A 24,163-nucleotide genomic window follows, 5' to 3' on the forward strand; every position below is an offset into this window, starting at 1 on the left:
AGAATAAATCTGAGGATGAAATTCATGTGACAAAAGCCCAGTGTGAGAGGGCCCTGTGAGTCACTGCAAATTCATTTTTTGGTTTATCTTTCTGATGCTCAAAAATCAAAGTATAGTAAAGTTTCAACAGCCTTCACAAGAATATCTTGACCAAATCAGAGGCTTTTACTATTTTGGGAAGCATTGATTTCAGCAAGGTCAGTTGTCTTTCTCTTGCTGTGCAATCACAGAATGAAAAATTGCAGAATTTACAGAAAATTGAGAGTCATCAACACATTATCTTGTCAGACTGATATGTGTGGAGACAAATGACTGTCAGATTTCCTCAGCCTAGGATGTTAATCTGAACACTATCTGTCACTGACTAATTGCACTAAACTTCCCAGCATTCACATCAAGCCAAATATTCAGGATACTAAAATGAAGATTAAACATGTGATTTTAATTAGAAATTATTCCAGAGCAAGTGCTTGGCTGCTCAAATCTTTTATGGTATTACTTTGAATTGTTTTGTAATTTTATCCATTAGATGAACCAAATCTTTGTGATACACCATAGTCTTCTCTAGTAAATGTAATTGTCTCTCCCCTACATTTATCTTGGTCAAGATTATTACGCCCCAGAGTACCTTACTGAGCCTTTTTGCTATCTGAAAAGCTAATTAAAAAGGTACTTGAAGTTGCAACTAAAGAAGTAAAAGAAGATTTAGAACTATAAAAAGTAATCTGTATACTTCCATAAAAGCACCTACCTGGGAGACATTAAATGACTGCAATGTACAGTCACAAATAAAAGGTAACACAGTAAATTGGAGCTGTAATTTCATCTCCCATTAAGAGATTAATAATTTTCCTCTGACAGTGATAGCAGTTGAGCTTCAACATAAGAGCACATGATATGAAAGCAAAATAGCTTGGTTTAGAAGTGTGTATTGACAGTCATCTGTCTGGGATCCTACAAAATACAGTAGATTTTTTCCCCCCACATTTGGTCCAGCAGTACAATTTTGTCAGAGGCTGAAGAAAGTTTCATAAACTCCTGAAATCAGAGTGCATCCCTATTTTCAGAGTGAGTTTTTTGTTTTTGCAAGATGTTGGAGATCCTACTGCCTAAAACACCTGCTTGCTTAGGGTAATTTTAAATGTGACTCTTCTCACTTGTGCTTGACATCAATTAACCCTTGGAAGAAAGAAGTCTTCTTCTTGTATAGTTAACAAAATGGTCTGAAAAGATCTGTGTTTAAAGCAAGCCTACCAACCTATCTGACACCCCAGTTCTGCGGAATAATCCTGTTGCTTGGGGTTCCCCCAGAGCCCTGAGGGCAGCTTCTTTCGCCAGCACCTCAAAAGATGCCACTTGTACTGTAGCGAGCCCCAGGTCATCCACCAAAGAAGGGGCCTGACATTACTTCCTGGAACTGGGATGAGTTTCCCCAGCAGTCCCCCCTGGTTTTCCAGCAGATGGCAATAATGGTAATGGGTTAGTGGGAGGAGTGGGGGGTCTGCACAGAGCTGGGGCAGGAGCCCCCCTCAGCAGCCCTGCCAAATCCCTGCAGTGTGGGGAGAGGGGAAAAGCAGGGCAGAGAGAGCAAGGCAATGAATAATAGATTAGTAAAATCTAGCGAACGAGAAAGTGCATACACAGGAGAGGGAAAGAGTGCATAATTCATCTATAATTGCTTGGGGGCGGATTTTAAATAAAGAAGAGAGATGGGTTGGACATTCCTTTTGTTTCTTTTTTAAGTTTTCCAGCAGCAGAAATGTGTTTTTATTCACCTGTCTTGAACTAAGGGCTCAAAGGTGACCCAGCTACCATCCTGCCATCTGTCAGGTGATGTGGCTGGTCACACATGGGATGCCAAGGTGTGACTGAAGCATGACCTAAAAATGACTGCAGCCTGTAGTACTGCAGGCACAAAGTGGTGAGTGCAGAGTATGCACCTTTAAAAAAGACTGGGTCAAAATCCTGATACCATCTTGTCAATGGCTGTATCACAGCTCCTGAAAATACCCTAGAGGAATTCTCTCTTGTGATTCATGGTTAATCATCCTCCTCACTTTGCAAACCATAGAATTTATGTGAAGTTGGCTTTTATCACAGCAAATGAAAACCTGTTTAACTTTCTTGTGTTTCTGCAAAATAAACAAGGAAACAGAAGAGAATAACACAGCTTGACTAATCTGGATTCTGTAAAGGATGTTTCCCTGGGAATTGAGCATGTTTGTGTCTAAAAGTGATGATTTTGTGTGATAACTTACACCCTGCATTTGTCAAGACTAAATACTTCAAAATTCTTATTTTTGTTACAGAAAGTCACATAAATATAGGCCCATGGTCTCAGCTCAGAGTTCTGTTTGTGCCAATATCCTGTCTCTGAAAGTTAAAAAAGTCAAGCTCTTCTGGAGAAATATAAATGAGATAACATGCTCTGGTTTCCTATTCACCGTGGGGAGGGACAAAAGACTGGTATCTGCTGTAAAACCTGAGCATTTGTGACTGCCACTGTTCCACAGCTACCTGCGTGAAATGCCTTTTGTTTTCTCATCTTGCTACACTCCTGGCCTTGGTGAAAGACTTTGGCAATGAGTTCCATGTTCTAGTTTGTGTGAAAACCTTTCTCAGTTTCTGCTTTGTAACATTTCAGTATCACTGAATGTTCCTTTCTTTTTTTCCTTTCTTTTTATAAAAAAGTGCACTTAGAAACTTTTGATCTGATTTGTCCTTCCCAAGGACAACTTGAGGTTATAATAGCACAAATCCATTTCCATTAAATAGGAGTGGAAGTAGATTATATATTTCCCACTAAATAGCAGAATCACAAAAAATATGTCCTCATTCATTCAAAAAATTCAGACTTGATCTGAATTAATTTGAACGGTGCTGTCTTGGGAGAGCAAAGGAAAAGCGATGACACAGATTCCCATCGCAGAGCTGGGGGGAGGGGACACCTCCCTTTGAACATTCACACTTGGCATGAAAAATGCAGGTTGGGTGTCTGCTTGAGGGGATTTGAGCTTCCTATACCACCACTTCCTCAGTCCTTCACCACTAATCGCCACCCCATTAAGTATTCCGGGGTGCCTGCCATCCTTTTGCTGCTGTTCCACTGTCCATTAATAATTAAACCTTCACTGCAGGGGGACTGAGCCTCAGATATCTCCCATCCTCCAGGAGTGCTCCGGGCTGAGCAGCGTTCCCACCTTAGGCTGAAACGCCTGCTCATGTGTTTCCCACATACAGAACAGTGCAGGTCAGAGGGACTGTAAGAGTGACTCTTATGGTTAGGATGCTAATCTGGAGGAGATTATAAACGTGATTTTAAATCCAGTTTCTGCTTCGTTTGAACTAAGCTACGAGGTCTTTGTAAGCTACAAAAACGACTGCATTTAAATTTGTTTTGACCCAAGTCAGGGCCTGTCTTTAATTTTGTTTCCACCCCTACCCCGCCTTGCTTTTTTTGTCTCGACAGGAAGGCTGAGAACTGTCCCTCCCTTTTCATTAATTGCAAACATAATGTTAACAAAACTCTGAGCCAGTGAACACCTCTCACTTGGCTTTGGAGTTTATTCATCCCTAAGGTAGAGCAATTACTTCATAATTGGAAGCACCTTCTAGGGACTCCTTTATCAGTAGTTTAATGGATACTTAACATCCCGGCCACCACTTCCTTGTGAATCTGCCTTGGTGTTAACAGTTTTTATCTTGGCTCAGCTGTTTGCAACTGCTCTGGGGCCCCTCCCTTGCAGGACATAGTTTCATCCTGACCGAAACCAGCATCCTACACAGCATGGCTCTGTCATGGGGCAGACAGGTGCTGCACCAGATTTCTTCCCACTCTGCAGGAAGAGATCGTGACCTCAGTTATGTAAAACTGCGGATGGAGCAAACAAATTATGTACTGGTAAAGTCATGACCGAGTATGCACAAGGCTTCTAGACTTTCTAATTAGGGACTGAGCTAATTAGAACTGGCTAAAATGCCCATGTAGTACACAGATTTTTATTTCATGGGCTTCAAAAGAGATATAAGCCTCTAAAAGGTTTAGCATTTATTAAATTGAAAACTGACTTTTCAAATTAAGTCTGTGATTACATGAATCAAGAATCTTGATGAAAATAAAGAGAGTTTGGGGATTGGCTTAATGAATTTGCTAAGGCTAAGATGTTTCCATAAAGGTTTTAGGGAAGTGCCAGCCAGTAAATGGCTGAAGATGGGAAAAACTGCATTGGACAACAGCTATGGCAGTGTCACAGCTAACACAATCTTTGATTTCTTTATCACGGAGCAATTGTAAACTCAAGCTATGAACTACCTGAAACGTTCCAGGGGATCCTTCATGTCAGCTTAGGGCATAAACCTATGCTGGTCCAGCCAAAAAAAAAATCTATTCTTTCTAATGAAACATCTATTTTATGATTTAAAAAACACATGCAAATAACAAAGACCCAGCCAATCCCTTTTTATCACTTTCTCCCATGGTTTCCTCTCTAGTGAAAAACTGGAATGACTCATTTCTGGCTAGAAGCAGGTGAGACAGCAGAACTAACAGCAGCATTGACTGTGTCACCTATGGCATTATTCCTATGCCTGCCTTCGAGCAATGAAATACTTCAGAAGAATTTCTTTTCAGTTTCTCATGGAAAATGACTGAGCAAACAGAAAGAGCAAGCAAAACAGCAGAGAAACTTGCAGCAAAGCAAATATAAGACAAAATGTGGACTTGGATTCCTGGAGATATGTCTATTTGAAGAAGGAGTGACAGGATTGGAAAGGGTTTCGGATCTGAACTCCAGTGACTCCCTGGGAATGGCTATGATATACTGAAATTGTGAAGAACTCTGAGCCAGCACATAGTTTCCTTCATACCAGCCCACTCAGGGACTTGAAATAACTTTTTTTGTCAGAAGCAAAACACAGAAATGAAAGATAGAAACACAGCTTGTCATGGAAATGTCATGACCTTCTACCTGACTCTTTCTGCAGTAGCTATTGGCACAGGAGCATTGGGGGTTTTTACTTTTATGAAGCAGAATTAAATAGAGAAGAGTAGGTGCAGGGGCTCTAATAGAACAGGAAAAACAAAAGGGGGCATCTGTGCTAGTCAAATAAACAAGGTCACAGGTTCTGGAACTTGATAATCTATAGAGTGAAATTGTTAGAGTAGTCCTCTCCATGGCTTTGGTCAGAGACTAGCTTGCTGTCTCCCGTGTGTCCTGTGATTGGACCTTTCCCAATAGGTAGTTTAGATGAGAACACCTGATTTTGAAGAGCAAGAACTCTATGGCTGGGCTAGTGGGCCCTAACTGTCTGAGAGATGCTTAGGTCTATTTAACCCACTGGTTTAGGCACAGCCTTAGAGAATTCAGGGATCTTCCTTGGACATAACCAAATCCCACCTTTTCTCTAACTGTATCTAACAGCATCTTGAAATGAGTTAAGATTTTTTCTGATTCTATTTTCTCTCAAGTCACTCAAAATCTACAAAGCTATACCCTGCTTAAGATGACAAGCTTAAAGAAATATCTTCTATGCTGATTGATTAAAAAAAAAGGTATTTTTTATCCTTGCTATGGCTGGCTATTGTAGTTCTTATTTCTCTTACAGGTAGGAAACATCTCCTAATTTCCAATTCACATCTATTCACAGCTCAAACAGGAGAGCCATGCACATGTAATATGTTATGCAGCAGCAGCTTCCCCAGTCACATAGACAGCCCTGGACACTAAAGCTGTGCCTGCACTAGTAAATAGAACTGGCTGGGGCTGTCCTCTGGCCAGAGTGAACTGGCAGCATCCACCAGCTAAACTCTTCACCCTCAAAGTCAGAGTGGATGCATCCAAAGGGCCTAATGGGAACAGTCTCTGGCACATGCTAATTCTCAAACTGCTTGAACACGGAGTTATTTGGTTTGGCCAAACGCGTGTGCCAAAAACATGCCAGGGAACATGGTGACAATTTAACATGCTGGGTGGCCCAGTTTGTTTACAAGCATGGCCATAGCTTTAGACTGTGATCTACAAGAATATTTATGGAGTTAATTATCAGTTACCAAATGAAATATTTTTCTAAATTACTGGGATCCATAAAGTGAATCTTCTTTCACCGGGAATTGCTCTCTAGCTCAGTTTTCTTCCAGACTAACCCCATGGTGACCAAGTAATAACTTTAGGAAAAAAATATCATGCTTACATAACAAAGGATTTCAGACAAAAACTGAAATATAACACATGCATATCTATTTTTTTCTGGTAATAGGCAGGATTAATTAATTTTAGGCAAATGAAAATTAAAATTTAAGTCACTCATTTTTTTCTCATGAATTTGTCTAATTCTTTTTGAACATGAAAACTTTTGGCATTCACCAGTTCCCGTGATAGTGATTTCCACTGTTTAAGTACTTAACAGACTCGAGTGCAATTGCTCTGATCACATACGGGCACCTACTTTAAAATGAGATGAATTACTCTCCAAACTCCTTTCACTGTAATAAATAGAAGCCTGAAGGGAGCTTAGACAACTATCTTTGATGCAGAAACACACTAATAGACACCCAAAAAAACTTGGGCAGGATGAACCTCTCCCCTGACTTTTAGCTATGCCTGCTAAGCTGAGGTAAACCTCATCCAGTCTACCAATTTCTGTTATTCCTCATGAACAAAATTCAGTATGAACCAGACAATCTCACATAACTTCACTTTGACTGCCCACTGGGAGCTTTTCTGGACCTTGAGTAGCCTCTGGGGCTGCAGGGGTTTAGCAACTCTCAGTCTGAGTTGGAGCTTCCAGTTTCAAGCACCCATCAGCAAGTGGGTTGTTTACCAAGTCACACTGGGCCCTTTGCACTGGAGCAAATTCGCGTGATTTGGGGAACCAGAAACTCCCTTGTGTATCTTCTCTAAGCCTGAATTTGGTGCAGTATAAAAAAATGAACTTAAGAATGAAAAAAAACATTTAACACACAAGGTTTTATTTAATTCTTTCTACACAGCTTTGTAACATCTTTATTTCTAGTCTGCTTATCAGTGGTTCATAAACTCATTTCTTTCCTTTTCACTAGACAAAAAATAACATACTTAGAAATTAGAGACACTGATGCAGGACTCTTCTTAATTCTCCAAAGTATAAATGGACATTTACATTGTGCTTTTTGAATATCAGCATTTTTCATTATAGTTTATGCCAGGAAAGTGATATCATTATTTAAAGGATTAATTGTGCCTTTTGTGTGTTTAACCTGTTAGCTCAAACCTTGGTGAGATGAAGACACAACTAGCTGTGCAGAGCTGACTAAGATTTAGCTTAGGCAAAGGTCTTAAGGCAGCACAAGGAAATGTCCCCCTTCACCCACTGTCAGCTCTAGCTATTCTGTCAGAAAATTGTTCAATACTTTTCTCTACTTTTAATTCGGTGCTGTGACTCCGAGGTATATTTTCGTGCTCAACATAGAAGTAATACAGTTTGTAACACTATACTTGAGAAGAGAAAAGGGATAAACAGTTTAACTTCTCAGGTAAGTAGTGAGCCAGGTCTTGGCAAGAGCAGAATTGAGGGATCAGTTTGACCAAAACAAACCTCAGTTTGTTCTTTAGTAATGCTGACAATCAGATAGTTGTAAGAAATTGTCCTTTACTTGCAAACTGAGACTGCCTATACAGGCAATAGGCATGTCTGAATTTTTGTTACAGCTTCCATTGGATGAGAGAGAAGTGAATACTGAACACCACAATGGCCATGTGGCTAATGAACAGAGCAGAGTAAAAAAACATGTGTTGGCCACTGTCCACTCTGGATAATACGATTTGCAAAAATAATCTGCTGGCAAAATGGAAAAATTTTACAAATTCCTCACTGAATTTTCACAGTAAAACAAATAATCTTCTCTGAACTGTGGATAAAAGTTCTTCCTAAAGGCAGAGAACATTCCTTTGTAGCGTCATGGTAAAAGAAGTTCTTCACTGAACTTCTGAGGAATCTGGCTTCCTTTTTCTATATTCTTTACTTTAGTTGTTCCATCGTCAACTGATTTTCCTTATAATGCACAGTTATATAAATAAAAATGGCTCATCTGTTAGTTGAGTCAGGAGATGGGGAGTAAATTGGCAAATTTATGCAGAAAGCCCACAGCATCTGCACTTTGTGGAAAAGTGCTTTTGTAGTACTGAGAAAGAACAGAAAGGAGGGATTGATTGTATATCTACGTGTAGGTGGTAAGAGTATTTTTAGATAGAGGTGAGAGGCTGGAAGCTGTAAAAAAACTGAGAGTAGGAGCAGAGTAGACAGTAGATGATGCAGGTAATGTGCTTTACATCAGGCAAGTTGAGCCATTTAATAAAATACGTTTGTAAATAGTATTAGGAGTAAAATAAAAATATTTTCTATTTACATCAGAACTGTTTGCTGAATTAAGTACATTTGTTTAAATTTAGAATGATTTGTCTAGTGCATATCACTGCTGGAGTTATAAGACCAAACAGAGAAAAAGTCTGTAAAAACGAGTGAAACCACAAGGAGACAGTAAAATGATCATGGTAGATATTTGGAGTAACTGCCTGTTAGATGTGACATAGCTTTCTGTCTTTGCCTTCTCAGTCACTTCTGAAAGAAAGAATCAACATAGTTCATAATGGGATTAGTCTGTTTGGTGAGGAGGGCAGCAAACAATGAATAAACAACCCGGATTTAATACTGATCAAGTTTTAAGCAGCACATTTCTGCTGGTTACCTAACATCAGTTCTGGCACTATGAGTAGTAGGATGGCAACAACCACTCTCAGATATGCATTTCAAATTAATTAAAACATGACACACATCTAGAATTACTGCAACTGAGGCATAAAATAATGGACAGCTGAACTTGCAGAGATTTGAAATAGACTCAGAAGAAAAAAAATAGAAAAAAGTAAAATGAGAGTTTGCCCTTCAAAATTAATAGGCTCATCTTTTTAGACATATAATCCTGGTACTTCAGAACTTTGAATCTAAGGAAAGAAAGCAATATTTCTATATCTATTTCAAACGCCAGAAAATTATTTTTCCAAGACTGGTTTTTCAGAACTGTGAAGCTCGTTTTCTGTGGATTTGTATTTTATTATAGAATGTATGTATCAACTTTGTCTCCACAATTCCACCATTTACAATGTCCCTTTCTCACGTGGCTTCTTCTCCACCTTTGTATGGCTGACTGCTTTTACAGAACTAGTGGGAGCTTACCTGCCTTTAAGGCAACTCCCTTTTGGCAAACATAGTTAAATTTGGACAAAGGTTTTGAAAGTCTAGCGTAACAGAACAGACGGACACAGTTCAAACACTGACTTCTCATAAGGAGTCAGTTTATAAATAGATTGATGTGTTGTGTGCAAGTTATGACATAGAACATTCAGAACACAACAGATACATGAACCAAGTCCTGTAGTTTCTATCATATCCTGTGTATAGTACATAAAGCTACATAGATGGCAATTCTTTCAATCCGAGATTTGTGAGGTCAAAATGTGTACTGGATGTTTCCAACTAACATAGACTTATAGTCCCATCTGAGGTGTCAGTATGACAGCCTTCCTATATCTCCAGGGGCAGTAAATCACAATGAGTGAGGATTCAGCTCTTTCTACTCCAGTGGAATGATGGAGAAATCCTTCATAGGCAGAAAATGTAACAGATACTAAAATTGGAACTTATTCTGGAGAGTTTATTTGTAATGTGGAATCTTTCATGACTGCACTTGGGCAGGGACTCAAAATTACATATCTTCTGGCACCTTCAGCTCTATTATGCATGTTGATATAATGTGGGACCATTGGTTCAACACTGACTCAGAGGGAAGAGTGCCTGAGCCTGAATCACTAATGCCATATCCTGCAGCACTCTAGTAAAGCCTTGGCAGTAAGGAAGGATAATTACAGTGTGGTTACTACGACTGATTTTTGAGATGCTTTTATATATACCTCAGGCATGTCACTAGGTGAAACACCATCAGCTTGCTCAGAAATACCCAAGTGTCTCAGGTATATTATTGTTTACTACAAAACTGGGCATACAGATAGAATCCTACTAGACAAAAACATCCAACCAAACACCCTACCCTGAATTACTCTATATCTTTTTCATGTATATATGATTTACAGAAGAGTGAGTATGAGTACAAAACTATTGTCCTTTTACATGTTTCTTTTGCCTTTTAATGATAAATAAACCTCTACATACAAGATGTTGTTCCCCTTGCAATAGAAATGCTGGTCTCCAGTCTGTTTTTTCAGACTCTGTGAATAGCTGCTGAATGAGTGCGTGTGACAGTGGTACCTGCCTTACAACATCAACAGAATTTTAATAATGGTGTTTTGTGAGCAGACAGCCCAAAGTCAAATGATGCTTGGTGTCAAGGGGACATGCTCACAAGTATTCAAGCTAAGATACACAGAAGAAAAACTACAAGGTATTTGGAGAGTTTACCACTTGTCTTGCATGTTTTTCATATGAGACATCAAGGAAATATCGATATTGGAAATTCAATATGAATTGGCATTCCATATGAAAATATGTCCACATGTTCAATTACAGCTATTGATTCTATTTTTATCTTTTCGTCAGTAAGCGTCTGTTTCTCTCTCTCTCTTACTGGAACTACACAGGTCTTTTGCCATTGTATTTCCTTCCCTCGCAAACCTGTTCTTTCGGCCTTTTGATGATTTTACTGTCTCCTTCCTTCTTCCGTGTGCCAAAATAGTCAAAGAAAAAGTTAGGCCAGCATTAACTTTCATTAGATTAATAGAGTGCAGACAGTTTATATGTGTCTGTGTCATTGTTTCAGGATGTTTGCAGATTCATTCAGATACACACGTATCAGTTACAGTCAGTTCATACTTTCAAGGTTATCTTTGCAACCAACAGAACTAGATACCATTTTTTAAAGGAGAAAGATAAGATTAGTCACAATTTCAAAATGTTGTGAAGGCCACCCAAAAATTCCCAAACAATGTTTGAAGACTTTTACTAATACAGTAAGAGACACCAGTAAGTTGTAAATGACACAGTGTAACTGACAAGGACTGATTATTTCTTTTGAGGCAGACTATTTAAAAAATGAGGTTTCTTTGGATGCCAGCTGTTAAACACTCAGACCGGCCTTTGCTTGCAGCGAGGAAGGGGTGTAGATTTTGTTTTCCATCAGGTGTTCTCACTGGGGACAGAAAGGCCCAGATGTTTCACAGTGCCGCGTCACTCAGAGTCGATGGAATCCCTGAGGCGGGCACCCTGGATCCTTCAGCGGGGCACAGCAACACGGACAGCACGACTGACGGACACAGTGCCCGGGGCGCTCCCCACTCTCGGGGTCGGGCCCCGCCCCGGCCCGCCCCCGGCCCGCCCCGGCACGCCCCGGCACGTGATGCGGTGACGCCGCGGAGCCCGGGGCGGACACTCGGCGGGGCCGCGGCGGGAGCGGAGCCGGAGCCGGAGCGGGGCTCGGGCGGCAGGTGAGCGGCTGAGCCTCGCCGCTCGGCTCGGCTCGGCCCGGCACGGGGGAGCGAGAAGGGGAGAAGGGGAAGGGGAAGGGGAAGGAGAGGTTCGAGGAGGGGGAGTGCGGCGGCGTTGGGACAGCGCTGGGACAACGCCGGGACAGCCGGGCAGGGCAGGGCAGGGCTGGGTGGCCTTGCGGTGGCACAGCCCCCCGGGCCGACGCGGCCGCAGCCCCCCCGGTACGGTGCCTCCCTCTCGGCCCGGGGAGCGCCCCCCGCGCCCGGCTCTCCGTGGGGGTCCAGGCGGCGCCGCCCCGCAGTGCCCCCGGTGGCGGCCGCGGCTCCGCCGGGGGCAGCTCCACACCGCACCTGGGGCTGCCGGCGGGGCCGCTGTGCCGGGGGAGCGGGCAGGACCGCCCGAGCCGCCGTGTGCGGGCGGCGCTCGCTCACCTGCCGGAGACAAAGGCGGGCAGCGGCGGCTCCGCCGCCCTTCCCGGGCGCCCCCGCCGGGCCAGGGGGTCTGGCGCCCGTGTGCGAACCCGAGTGGCGGATCGGGGCGGGCGGTGCGGGGCCGTGCGGGTGTGCCGCGCTGTTTGCCGCCCTCGCAGGCAGCAGCTTAACAAAAGCCCGCACCGAGGAGCGAGCGGGGTCGGGAGGGAGCTGCGGGCGCTGCAGCCCAGCTGGAAAGTTGTCCTGGCACTTCTTCCAAATGCATCGCTTGTTCGGTACTGTGGGGTACAGGCAATTATTAAATGGTTGCTTATTATGCAGTTAGTGTTCAGGGACGTGTGAGCTCCGGGAACGCAGCTTACTTCCAAGCAGTGCTCGGTTTCTAACTATGTTCATAATCTCCGAGGAACCAGTGAAAGGCTAAGCTTGTTTCTATAAAGCTTGCAGGTTGCCTGTGTTTCGGTTATATATGTTGTTTTCATTTGCGTATTTGCATCTATTTTTATACAACTTTGGTGTACTCTAGATGAACACTTTGCAGCTGGTTCTTACAGGCACCGGTGAGGGCTGGTCTGCGTGAAAATACTGGCTGAGGAGTCAGGAGTGCTGCACAAGGAGTGGTGCCCCTTGGGAAGAAAGGTATGAATAGGGTTGAATTCTATTATGGGACCAGTCTCCCAGGCAGTGGTTGTCCAGAGTACAGCCTGAACTCCTAGGGAAGGTGCCCAGGGAGAAGCAGAATAGTGGAATCTATTGAGCTGCAGCCAGGGTATCTCATCTGGCCTGAACTGTTAAGAATTTATCTTAATTTAGCCTCTGTAATTGAGTTTATTTCTGTATCAGCACTGCGGAAGGGTTCATTTCAGTAGTGGGTGAAGTTTGATGCTGAAAATGGAAAAAGATTACACAAGTCAACTGCTGCTGCTTTGTAGGACACTGTGGACAAGGTCATACAAAGAAACTTAAGGCGATTGGTTAATAGTGGCATTTTTAACAACTTACCATTATCTGCTTGTATTATGAAGTAAGTAACAATTCCATAGCCACAATGAGTAAGGTTCTTTTTCCCTAGAGGAAAATAAAAGAAATGGCACAAATACTTTTTAGTATTTCTCAAGTCAGTTACCTGGTTCTGGAAGATTAGAAGAAAATACTCTGTGCCTAATTATTTCAAAAGAAAAGTATGAAATGCTTACTGTGTAAATCCTGACCCTTTTTTTGGATGGTGGGAAGCCTTTAGTTTTAGGATACTTCTGAAGTTAGGGCTCACCATATCTAATATGATATATGAGCATACTGTCATGTATGATTGTACTTATGATTCTGTGTCTTTATCTTATGTAAATGGTCTTGAAAGAAAAACGGTATTGTGTTTCAAGGTAATCGAGTGAGCGTCATTCTGCAGTTCAAACTGGATGCTGTAAGGAGGTGATGGTGCTGCTGCAGAATTTAGGTGCTCTAGGAAAGGCTCACTTCGGAGCAGACCTACAGCCCTCTGAACCCTGCCTGTCTGAGAGTGGCTGAAGCTGTCACATCGGCCATCACATCACCATAGATACAAACGGTCTCGTTTTGTTGGGACATACATAAAATCTAGCTTGCATACAGAACCCCTGAGTGCGGAGCAGGCTGTGACATCCCGGGAGGAGCAGAGCCCAGCGGGCTGTGCCATCCCCGGAGGAGCCCATCTGGCTGTGCCATCCCGGGAGGAGCGGAGCCCGGCGGGCTGTGCTGCCCCGGGCAGGGGCGCGGCGGCGCCTGCGGGCGGAGGGGTGGAGGGAGGGTGGAGCTGACCTCTGCGAACACCGAGGGCTGCCAGCCTTACTCAGCCTTAGCTGAGTAAGAGATGGGAACAGTTCCATCGGCAGTCGGAGTCCGAAGGGATCTGTGCCTCTTGCTTCCCAAGCGTGGCCGGGCTGCTGCACCCGGTGCCATGTGTGTCATCACCAGGGTCTTCTCCCACAGGACAGCCTGAGTGCTCTGTGCAAAGGTGGGTTGTATCTCCACTTAGAGATGTGGCCTGTCTTAGCTGCCCTGTAGTGATTGGGTTTTTTCTCATCAGAAGAAAAGTGAGGGCTAAGTCTGTTCTTTGGTGTTCATGAATAAGTTTTTTAGGTCTTCATTGCTAGTGAGGCCATTTGTTGTTATTAATCTCTTAATCAGATATTGAGACTGTATTATTTATTAAAGCTTACAGATGTTCTCTGTGGAAGTAAACGATTTTTCATGCTTATCATCCTCTAGGGTTCTTCAGCCTTCTTTACTAAAGTGAGTGCCATCCAGCATTACAGGTAATGGTAAAAAAACCTAATACAGTGAGGATACAAGGTCTGACCAGCCATATCACTTCAGTTGTTGATTAGTAGGACAATAAAGTCAGTACTCCAAATTGCAATATTGTGCATTCACACCTGCATCACTGTGAGCCCCTTACAGGGGAGATTTGGTCAAGGTTTCCATGGCTCTTAAACCCTTGTTCTCTGAGGCATCTTCATGAAAGGACATTACAATTAGTCATCCCCCGGGCTGCACGTGGAGTGCATGTGACACAACAGCTGCATAAAACAATTCAAGCAAAATAAAAATTAATGCATTTGGATCTGTGGAATCAAGGTCCATGGTAGTTGTTTGCAGACCTACAGGGTTGATTTCCTACCTATATCATAGATATCTCTTGCTTCCCTGTGTTGAGAAGGAGAGAATTGGAGCCTTGTTGATCCTGATGATGTGATCAGTTTGTAAAACTGCTTTAGTGTTCTGGCCAAACACAGAATGCAGCCCATCCCTTTTTGATCTTATATTCAGCTTCACCAAATGTTTGCTATTGACTTGATAATTTTGCAGCTTGGATGAAAGAACAAAAACCGTGCTGCTTATTTTTTGTTGTTGTTAGGTTTTTTTTAAGGGATGAGGCTGTAAAACTGATTTCAAAAGTGGATAGAGCTATTTTTGTAGCAGTTCTGTTTTATTTAACTTGTATTTCTCAAAATTTTTTTCTTTTCTAAATGCAACTTGTTGAACCTCTCTGTTTTGAAAAAAATTTAATCATGAATTCTCAAGAAGTAGTTATATGGAAGGGGCAAAAGAGAAATGAAAAATCCAAGCTTTTGAATGCTTGTTAACCCTGTGGGAAATCAGAGGCTTATGTTGTCCTTTTGGTTTCTATGTGGGAGAAAGGACAAGGACTCCTTCACTATTTCTCTATGTTTCGAGTTTTGAGGTAGACTGCAACTTGGTAAGACTTGGCCTTTTTCTGGGTGTGACCTGCAAGCCATGAAAGGGATCCGTAGCAACTGTGAAGAGGGGCTGGAAGGAGTCAGGTTTAGTAACAAAGGAAAAGTAACATTTGCATGGCAGAGCTTCAAAAAGTAGAAAGACAGTGGAAATGGATGCAGTTTGTTCATGTTTACCTTTTGCTACTGTTGCTAAACAACTGCAGAGCTGCGCTTAAAAACACCTATTTATGTAGAGCAGCAGGTAAGCAAGTTGTTTTGTACCAAGGCTGGAAATAGACTATAATAATGTGAATGTCAGTGTACCATTTTTATGGTAAGCACCAGAATCCTGGCATTCTTTTCTGCTGCTTCGTGTTCCCAGTGTCAGCTTTGTTGAATGTGGTACCATCCTTCTTCTGCCAAATCCTTGGTAGAATTGTAAATCTGACTTTGTGATTGTGTTTGGAGTCTTGTAAGTGATGGTGGCTTTCTAGTTACCTGTAGGAATTAAAAGATGATGGACTTCAGGAAAGAGAAAGGCACAGATTAAAAATGGACACTTTGTCTTGGCCTGATACTTTAGCTTTTTACCTTGTACTTTTTCTTCTAAGTTGTGTGGCAAATGTATTTTTTTCAAGGCTCAGATGAAATAACAGAAATGGCAAAAGAAAATTGAAGAACTCTTGGTGGTTTCTGCTTTAGCTCTCCCCAGCAGTTCTTTTTTTGTTATTTCTGTCTTCAGTCCCATTTAGAAGCTGAGTTCCCTCTGCATGTGTGTGCCTGCACAGAATTGCATTAGTTCCACTCTGTGGCAGGGTAAATGCTACAAATCTCATCACAGAGTCTTAACTTGCAGAGCTGCAAGTTTCACATAACTTTTCTCTTTCATGAAACATGCATTTAAAAATATAAAGATGTATTTGTTACTCTTTATAAGATTAAGTGTGGCCACATTTTACTTGAATTTCCCTACATTCTCTGTGAATGCTAGAGGTCTTCCTGTTTACTTACATGCTTTGTTTTTCAAGATTAAAAATCATATCTTTCATGTTAATTAACTGTGTTATGTTTGGTGTATGTTGGTGCTTATCCGCTCATGAATTCTGACATTGATGCTACATGATTAAATAGAAAGGACTTGTAATTCCTGGGTGTGGATACTGTTGTCTGGATTATAAGATGATGAAAGTGCTTTTCAAAATTTTTGTGTATTATTCCCCTTTCATTTATTATCCATTTTGGTTTTGGTTCATATTCCTGTTTTATTACTTCTGAGGTTTTTGTTTGTTTTTTTCAGTTTTAACCCTTAAATTTTTGGTTACATTGGGTTTTCTGTGAGGTAAATACCACAAAAAGCTCTCTTAAGAGCACAGTTAATATACAGAATTGAAACCACTGGAACCAAAGTATCTCAGAAATGTTGAATACTTCCATCTAATAATACCATGATTCTGGATGTTGAAGTCATAGTAGAAATTTAGATAAATGAATGAAAAAAGTAGTTATACCACTTGTTTAAAAGGCACCATGACCTGCAGCCTTAGGCAGTGTGAGTCACGTAGCCTCTGGTCATCTGCTCCAGAGAGGAGAAGGTGAGGACACTCCCTGGGGCTGCTACACGTTCGGGTCAGGCACTGCCAGCCCATGCTGAAACTGGTGACTGGGGGGAGACTTAAGGGATTCTGTAAGGAATATCTGATCCTCTGAAAGGACTCTTGAACTGAAAGAGGAATCAAAATAAGGAAATAATAGTCTTCTTCTGGCTATTTTGATTAAAACCGGTGTAGTAACACAGTTTCGTGAAGAAATTAAGTCTATGTGTAAGCAAGAGATTGACTCATATCAGACCATCCCGCCAAACCCCTGATGATCAATCAATGTTTTTTGGTAAAAGAAATAACAGGCTTAATGATCCGCTTGATAGGAGGAGACTTGTGTGAATAGGAGAGTTAAATTGGTGATTGTTGTACTACTGATTTTCTATTTTATGACCACGAAAGAGATCTGAAAATACTGCATTTTCCCATCAATTAATTAATCTAAAATTAACATAGGCAGGATTATTTGTGAAATTATTTTTCCCTGAGGTTCTCTTAAACAATCACTTTATTTCATATACTCTTTTTGTCTTACAGCTCTGATTATTAATGGGAAAATAACCCTGGAGCAGAATGTCGCTTACCTTTTGCCTGAAAAGGTGAAATCTTTTAAAATAGAAATGGCTGATAAGGGTGGGAAGATCCTTCCAGGACAATTGTACATTCAAGTGGAGTATGACTATGAGTATGAGGCCAAGGGCAAGAAAATCGTGATTAAGCAAGGGGAGAAATACATCTTGGTGAAAAAGACTAATGATGATTGGTGGCAGGTCAAAAGAGATGAAAATTCCAAACCCTTTTATGTGCCAGCACAGTATGTGAAGGAAATACCCCGAAAAGCACTGATGCCACCTGTTAAGCAGGCAAGCATGCTGCCAAATAACACTTTGAAGTTGACACATGGATTACAGAGATCAACAGAAAATGTGAATAAGTCACCAGAGCTTTCTAGTTTTGGAAAGTCTTCTCCAGTTCAAGTGTCTTGCTTAGTTCGAGATGCCAATCAGAATCTGGGACCAAACAGTACCCCATGTCAAACTCTTGCTTTGAGTCTGGACCTTACCCAAAACAACGGAAAACTTAACAATGAGTTGCAATCTCCCAAAGTTTCCAATCAGTTTAGAACCATCTCCATGGGTCACTTCCCAGGCCCAGAGTTCTTGGAAATAGAGAAGACCAGCTTTTTGCATGAACAATCTTGTGATTCAGCTGGAGAAGGCTCAGAAAAAATTCACCAAGATTCGGAGTCTGGAGATGAACTTAGTAGTAGTTCCACAGAACAGGTACAGGTAAGCTGAAAAATGCTCCCCATGTGTAGTTTTTCTTTCATTATTGCCATAAGTGCTTTCTACTCTTTTGAGATTTATTCCTAATGAATTCAGAATAAGTAAAAATGTCTTCTCTCAGCATGAACTTCTTACTGAAATCTGAACAGTTAATATGTATAACTCTAGTCCTTGCAGAATTACTGTGCTTTGGGAACTAATTCCATTTACATTATTCTGTGATTGAATGTTACAAAAACACTATTGTTCTTCCTTTATTAAGGTTGTTTTGATATGTTACGGAATTTGGGTTATATTTTCTTTCAGAGGAAGGGAGCCTTCTGCTGTAACTCCTCATTACTTGGCTTGTTGAAATAATAGTGCTGGTTACTGTCAACTTTTTTAAAGTGTGTATAGATAGCATAAGAGCTGTAAACTGGTGTATTGGTGGGTTTAATAGTTTTAAAATGTTACACTTAAGGTTTTCATGCAGTCTAATTTCGGGTTGGTTATTTTATTTGTAGACTCTTTTAATGAGTCAGCCCTGCCAATTCTGCTTCTCACAACTTTACTCTGGATTAAAACTCAAAACATGTGAGTTTGTTAATTAGTATGGAAGAATCTCAGGAATGGTGTACTCCTACTTCAGGCTAAAACTGAGCATTGATGACCTTTGTCCTTAGTAAGGCAGTTTCTCTCAGTCTTTATTTTTCTTTTTTAACAGGCCTCCCCACCCCCACCAAAAGATTAGAACTCTGACTTAATCAGGTCACTTCTGGTACGGGTAACCAAGTTAGTCTGTTGTAATCCAGGTTTTTTCTTAAACCAGTGATGTATGTGTACATACCCGTAATTATAAACGTGTGTGTGTATAGATAATTCCCCTTCCTCACACCTGCCTCCCCCATCTTTCTGCAGAGAGCTGTTAAATTACTTTAAGTTATGTTAAAACCTCTCTGGTCTTGAACTTTCTTACTTTGTAGTGTGATACTGTTGTTGCTTGGGTAAAAACTGATTGTTACAGTAAATCCCACTTGCCAGCATGTATTCAGAGTACCAGAGAATCTCAAGTCAAACTTGATGCTAACTTTAGAAATGAAAAATCTTATATTTGAGAGCTGTGAATCAGTACTTTGCTAATAAGACACAATGAAGACAAAGCTGCTTAGGAATGAGTCAGTGTGAGAAGATCTTGAAGATGGAAGATTGATTAGAACCTTTATGTAGTCTTGGGCTGTATGAGCTCATATATATAGATGCATATTTATTGAAATGCTCAGAATCAGTAGTTTTTCAATATCCTACTATATTTGTGGCCTTTTTCTTGAAATTCAGAGTTTCTCTACTTATGGGACAGTATGCCTTGAATATTTTTATATTTCATGATAATTTTATTTTAACTTCATTCCCCCTCCCCCAGAAAAGGAATAAATAGGATTACTGAGTTTAATTTCTTTTCTTCAGTAACGTGTTGTGTATACAGTGTGAGAACCAATGAGCTTTCTTGTACTTTCTTTACAGCACTGTCCTAGCTCAGTGTAGCTGATAGGAGCCACTTGGAACAATAAAATGATAATTAGATATTTATTTTAGAAACATGTGTTGGCCCGTTCACTGCCATAGTAATCGATTGCCAAACAGATTATGGAAATGCTAAGGAATGCTTAGAAAGTATATCCTACTTTAAATAGTTCACCACATTAAAATTTACATTACATGTTAGGGCAGTTCCTTCTTCTGTGCTGGCATTTCCTTCTCTAAAGTAGGTGGAATTAATATTACATGGGTGTCTTTTGTCAATAATAAATATATGGCCTGCAGCTCAGTTTCCACTGGACTTTGTGCCTGTTGATGCAGTGACACTTAATCTTTTCACCTTTCTCCCCTCTCCCACCCCACCCCACCCCACTGTACTCAACACTACAAGCCATTTATGTTTGGATTTGAGCAGGGCAGCAGTGCACATATTGTAGACTTCACTGGGTTATGGAAGGTCTGAAGAGGGGAGTTTTCACAGTGCTTAGCAAGAACAAATACTAAAAATGCCACATTTTGGCTGTGGAAAATGCATGGCAGTTTCTGACTGCTGCTGGAGAACCTGCCATTATTGGTCTTGGGCAACAAGAGCACCATGCTCGCTGTGCCTTGCAGTTTGTCTTATTTTGTAACTTAATCTTATTGTGCATAATCACAAGCTCTTTAAATACAGTGAAAAAGTTTGACATTTAGTAGCCGTAGGGATTAAAGCAGTGGTAGCACTGATGTCACTGTTAGCTCAGTCTAAATATTCAGAGTGCCGGCCTTCGCACTGGAACAGCCTGGCTTTTTTTTTAGAATTCTTTCAATAATGAGCATTGTTTAGTAGAAATCAGCTGTGCAGAAATTAATGGCTCAGAAAGCTGTTTTTATTGCTCTTAGTCTGTAGTGAGAACATCAAGTTCCCGGCTTTTCACGCACAAACAGGATTTCACTTCACAAAACTTGACTGTGCTTCTCCCTCCCTGCCTGCTGTGGAGTTCAGTTTTATGCAGTCTGCATTATAATAAACTTTAAGCTACAGGTGTTTTCTCTTAAATTTGTAAGATTAGAAGCTAAAATGACCTTGATGCCTCTATATGGGTAATGTTTTGGGGGTGTTGTGGTGATAGTATTCAGATTTAGCCCAAGCTTCACTCTGTTTTCAGTGGAATGCTTCTGTTAGGAGGCTCTTCTAAGAAATGGTTACATTATTCCCCGAAGATTAACCTTGTTCTCCTTTCCAGTAATGAAGTGCAGGTTCTGCAGCTGTACAGTCTTGAGCTCATAGGCTTGCTTGGTGTGGAAATCCTGGAAGACGCAGAGCCTTCAAAGTACTGCATAGAGGAAGGATTTTTTAGCAGATGAAATGAAGGATAGAGAGGTGACAGTGTGAACAGAAGTATTTGCTAATGGGGATGTAGCAAAGGATCTGGTCAAGAGAAACATCAGGACTGGGTAGTGCTCACTGTTCACATTTTATGCAAAGAAATTCCAACTATTGGATGCAACTGTGGTGCATAAGGCATTGCAAGAGTCAGATGTTAGTTTATGCACTGGAACAGTGGGGAGGCTGCAGGTAATTAGAGGAAGTAGGGTTTGAGAGGCAACAAGCTTCAGTTTAACTGGATTTAAGTCTCTGGTGGCTACTGTAACTGGAAGTAGTTTGGAGCTGAATGAAATGGTTTGGACTTGAATGTACAGCTGGGTGAAAGAATCCCTGACAGGATGGTGGCACTTGAAGCTGTGAGAATCTATGAAATTCAATAAAACTTTAGGAAAGTTATGTCAGGTGTGATGTCCTGATCCTACAGGAAGGGCAAAAATACACCTCAGAGATGCCAGAGATACAGGGAAAAGGAAAATTTTGGGAGAGGAAGTCTTTAGCAGATATGGATAGTACTGGAAAGAAGCAGATCGGAGGTCCCAGCAATATGCAGTAGAAGCAGAGACCTGAGTAATTGTTCTGAAGAAAAAAATTACATGTTCAGGCATGCCTAAACAAGCAGGAAAAGATAGAGCCAAAGTAAGAGACATTAAAGTGGTCTTGAAATGAGCCTTGGGCAGAGTTTGCAGGTAAAATCTACCAGCAAGTTTTGAGAGAGAAGGTGTGCAGACAGGGAGAGAGTTGGGTGAGTTCAGTGATGGTGTCAAGTATGTTTAGATGTTATCTTTGAGTATAATACTTTGGAATAAAGTTGTTACAGACAGAAATTACAGTCTGCTTTCAGCAATGCTAATGCCTGGCCTATGGAAAGTAACCTTGTTTCTGATGAGCGTTTCCTCTTCTTCTGTCACAGGAGACATTGAATATATTGAAGAGTAAATACATGCACTGTCTTAATGTTACTTTTTATGCTTATTAAAAGTTACTTTTAGTAGCAGGCTGGTTTTAATCATTATAAATATAGACAGTGACCTATTTGCAAAGATTGTTCTGTCTTTCATCCTCTTTAGTAATTGACTATTGCATAAACTGTGAAGCACTAAAGGGGATTATCACTAGGATGACTGTTTTGCTTTGATTAAATCTGAGTAGTAAAGGTCTTAAAGGGCTCTTTCTGTCTTACCTGTGCAGTTTCTGTGTGCTTATTGTAACTTTTTAGCCAAGAAAACAAAATATTTTGTGTTTCTGTAGATGTCAGAGCAAATCTTCTGGACATCTTAGCATTCTTGACTTTATTGCTTAGTTGAAAGACTAATGGCAAATGATTAAACTGCCTTGCTGGTCAAATGTAAACCTCTAAAATAAATGGCTGTCACTGTTTTGTGAGGCCCAGAATTAGTTTGCTTCAATGATAGGAAATGTCATGCTGATTTTTACTTCATTCATTTGTCCAGTGGATAAATAATTTGACAGTTGAAGGAAGCATGCAAGAACTTTTTTCTTAATAAAACTGAGCATATTTGCAAATTCATGGTGTTATGTATAATGTAACATTTTGAATTATGATTGAAGAATCATCCTTTAATCTCTTAACTCCTTGAAATCAGCATTTTTTATTCTAATTATGTTAAGTGATGAAATATGCCCATTGTAATGAGATGAAGAATAACTTTCACTGACAAGGAACTAAAAGCTCTATAGTTTAAGGAGTTTTATAAAGCCTTTTTTTTTTTTGTAACATCAGTAACTGCTGCTAGAATTTTGTAAAAAGCTTGAAATGTTTGCTAAGTTGCATCAATGACTCAAAGGTTCTGGAGATACAACATTAAGGAATACTTTTCCTGGCTGCTTTTCTGTATGTTTGTTTTTTTCCTACCCAGTGTCAACAGGTCTGGATAGTTACACTCTGCAGTGGTGCTGCTTGTGATCAGCTCAGTCTCAGTATTTTTAATATGTAAGGCAGGTAGCAGATAATTGTCCCTCTCGGTCCGGGTGAGTAATTTTGAATTTAGGTGCCCTAAAATGAGAAGCCACAGTGTCCCACTAACACTGCCTACAGCCCATATCCTGAATACTCCTCTGAATGGCCCTGCTGCAAATTAGATTGACCTTACTTAAAAAAAACCCCCACCAAACACAAGTATTATCTATATGGGACAGTTGTCAAAAAATCCTGGCCTGTGAGAGAAGTTGTTTCTTGCTCTAATGCTGGTGTTTGGATGCTCAGCTGAGCAAGGTACAGATCTAGTTGGTACATTCAGTTTTATGCCATGCTTTTAGAATTGAAACAGACATTTAGAGCATGGTTAAAATTCTGCAAGTGCCAACACAGTCTTTTGACTTTTCTGCATGAAATTAAGGTAAATAGGGGTGAAAATGATAAAGTGGAACCTCCAAGGCTTCAACCTTTGTGAGTAAACCTCTGCCTTTCATACTGGTAGAATTACTTACTGGCTCAAATGCAGCTCAAGCTGCACTGCCCTAAGGAATAAGGGTCATAATATGGAATTGATTTTTCTCTTCTTATCTAGAAAAGTGTAATTTTGAGTGTGCAATATGAGTTTTGGTGCCTGCTGTCCCACCTCTCCTTTCTTTTGCATTAGTGCAAAGTGCCAGCCTCGGCAGGGTGACGACAGAATCTTTATGGAGGGTGGAATAAAATGCTTAAATAGAAAAGCAGCCCCAGGAAAAGAAATGGCTGTTTTGTCTCACTGCTGCCTAAATTGAAAGCATCTGGAGATCCTGGGGACTTCCGTGTTCTCCCTTGGCGTTTTAAGTTGGGAACCTCCAGACATACAAAAGACTTTGTAGCAGATAAAACTCTGTTTGAGAGCATTTGAAAATATTTGATCATGTCTTGTTCTTCCACATAGCTCTGGATATAAACAACTGCATTTGCTGTGTCTTTACCTAGTTGTGATCTAGGCAGTTGTTTAATATTGCAGTGCTTGCCTATGGAACAAATGTGCTGTTATTCTGTAGAATCCTAAAGAAAGTGTCATTTGTTTCACAGCAGTGTGACAAAACGGTGGGGAACGTATGACTCGGTAGAATAAAATGCAGAACACTTTTTTGCTTTTTTTTACACAGCTCTCTGGAATAGTAGACATTTGTGCTTAAAAAAAAGAGTAAAATCTATGCATATCTAGTACGCAAACAGCTGATTTTTCTCTGACGTGCCTTACCAGGTATGTTTGATTTAAAAACACAGAGAAATCGGTTTTGTCTTTGTGTGGAGTTTGTTCTAATGCTAAGGACAGTAGTTTTGGCCAAAGCAATC

The 24,163-nt window shown here is 40.8% G+C and overlaps 1 protein-coding gene across 9 annotated transcripts in view; it reads left to right on the forward strand.

Moving 5' to 3' along the window:
* Positions 1-11,384: 11,384 nt before the first annotated feature.
* ARHGAP12 (Rho GTPase activating protein 12) overlaps positions 11,385-24,163 on the forward strand; it is an 82,923-nt gene continuing 70,144 nt past the window's right edge. For 4 of the 9 annotated variants that reach the window (XM_071559948.1, XM_071559954.1, XM_071559955.1 and 1 more), the window contains exons 1-2: positions 11,385-11,471; positions 17,254-18,005. In XM_071559948.1, the coding sequence (XP_071416049.1) occupies positions 17,337-18,005 (669 nt within the window). In that variant the 5' untranslated portion in view covers positions 11,385-11,471; positions 17,254-17,336. Of the gene's footprint in view, positions 11,472-12,161; positions 12,179-12,444; positions 12,543-14,147; positions 14,195-17,253; positions 18,006-24,163 lie in introns of those variants that run through there. The other 5 variants (XM_071559953.1, XM_071559949.1, XM_071559950.1 and 2 more) reach the window with 5 other exon arrangements.

Source organism: Pithys albifrons, chromosome 7, assembly GCF_047495875.1.
Source record: "Pithys albifrons albifrons isolate INPA30051 chromosome 7, PitAlb_v1, whole genome shotgun sequence".
Taxonomy (NCBI): domain Eukaryota; kingdom Metazoa; phylum Chordata; class Aves; order Passeriformes; family Thamnophilidae; genus Pithys; species Pithys albifrons.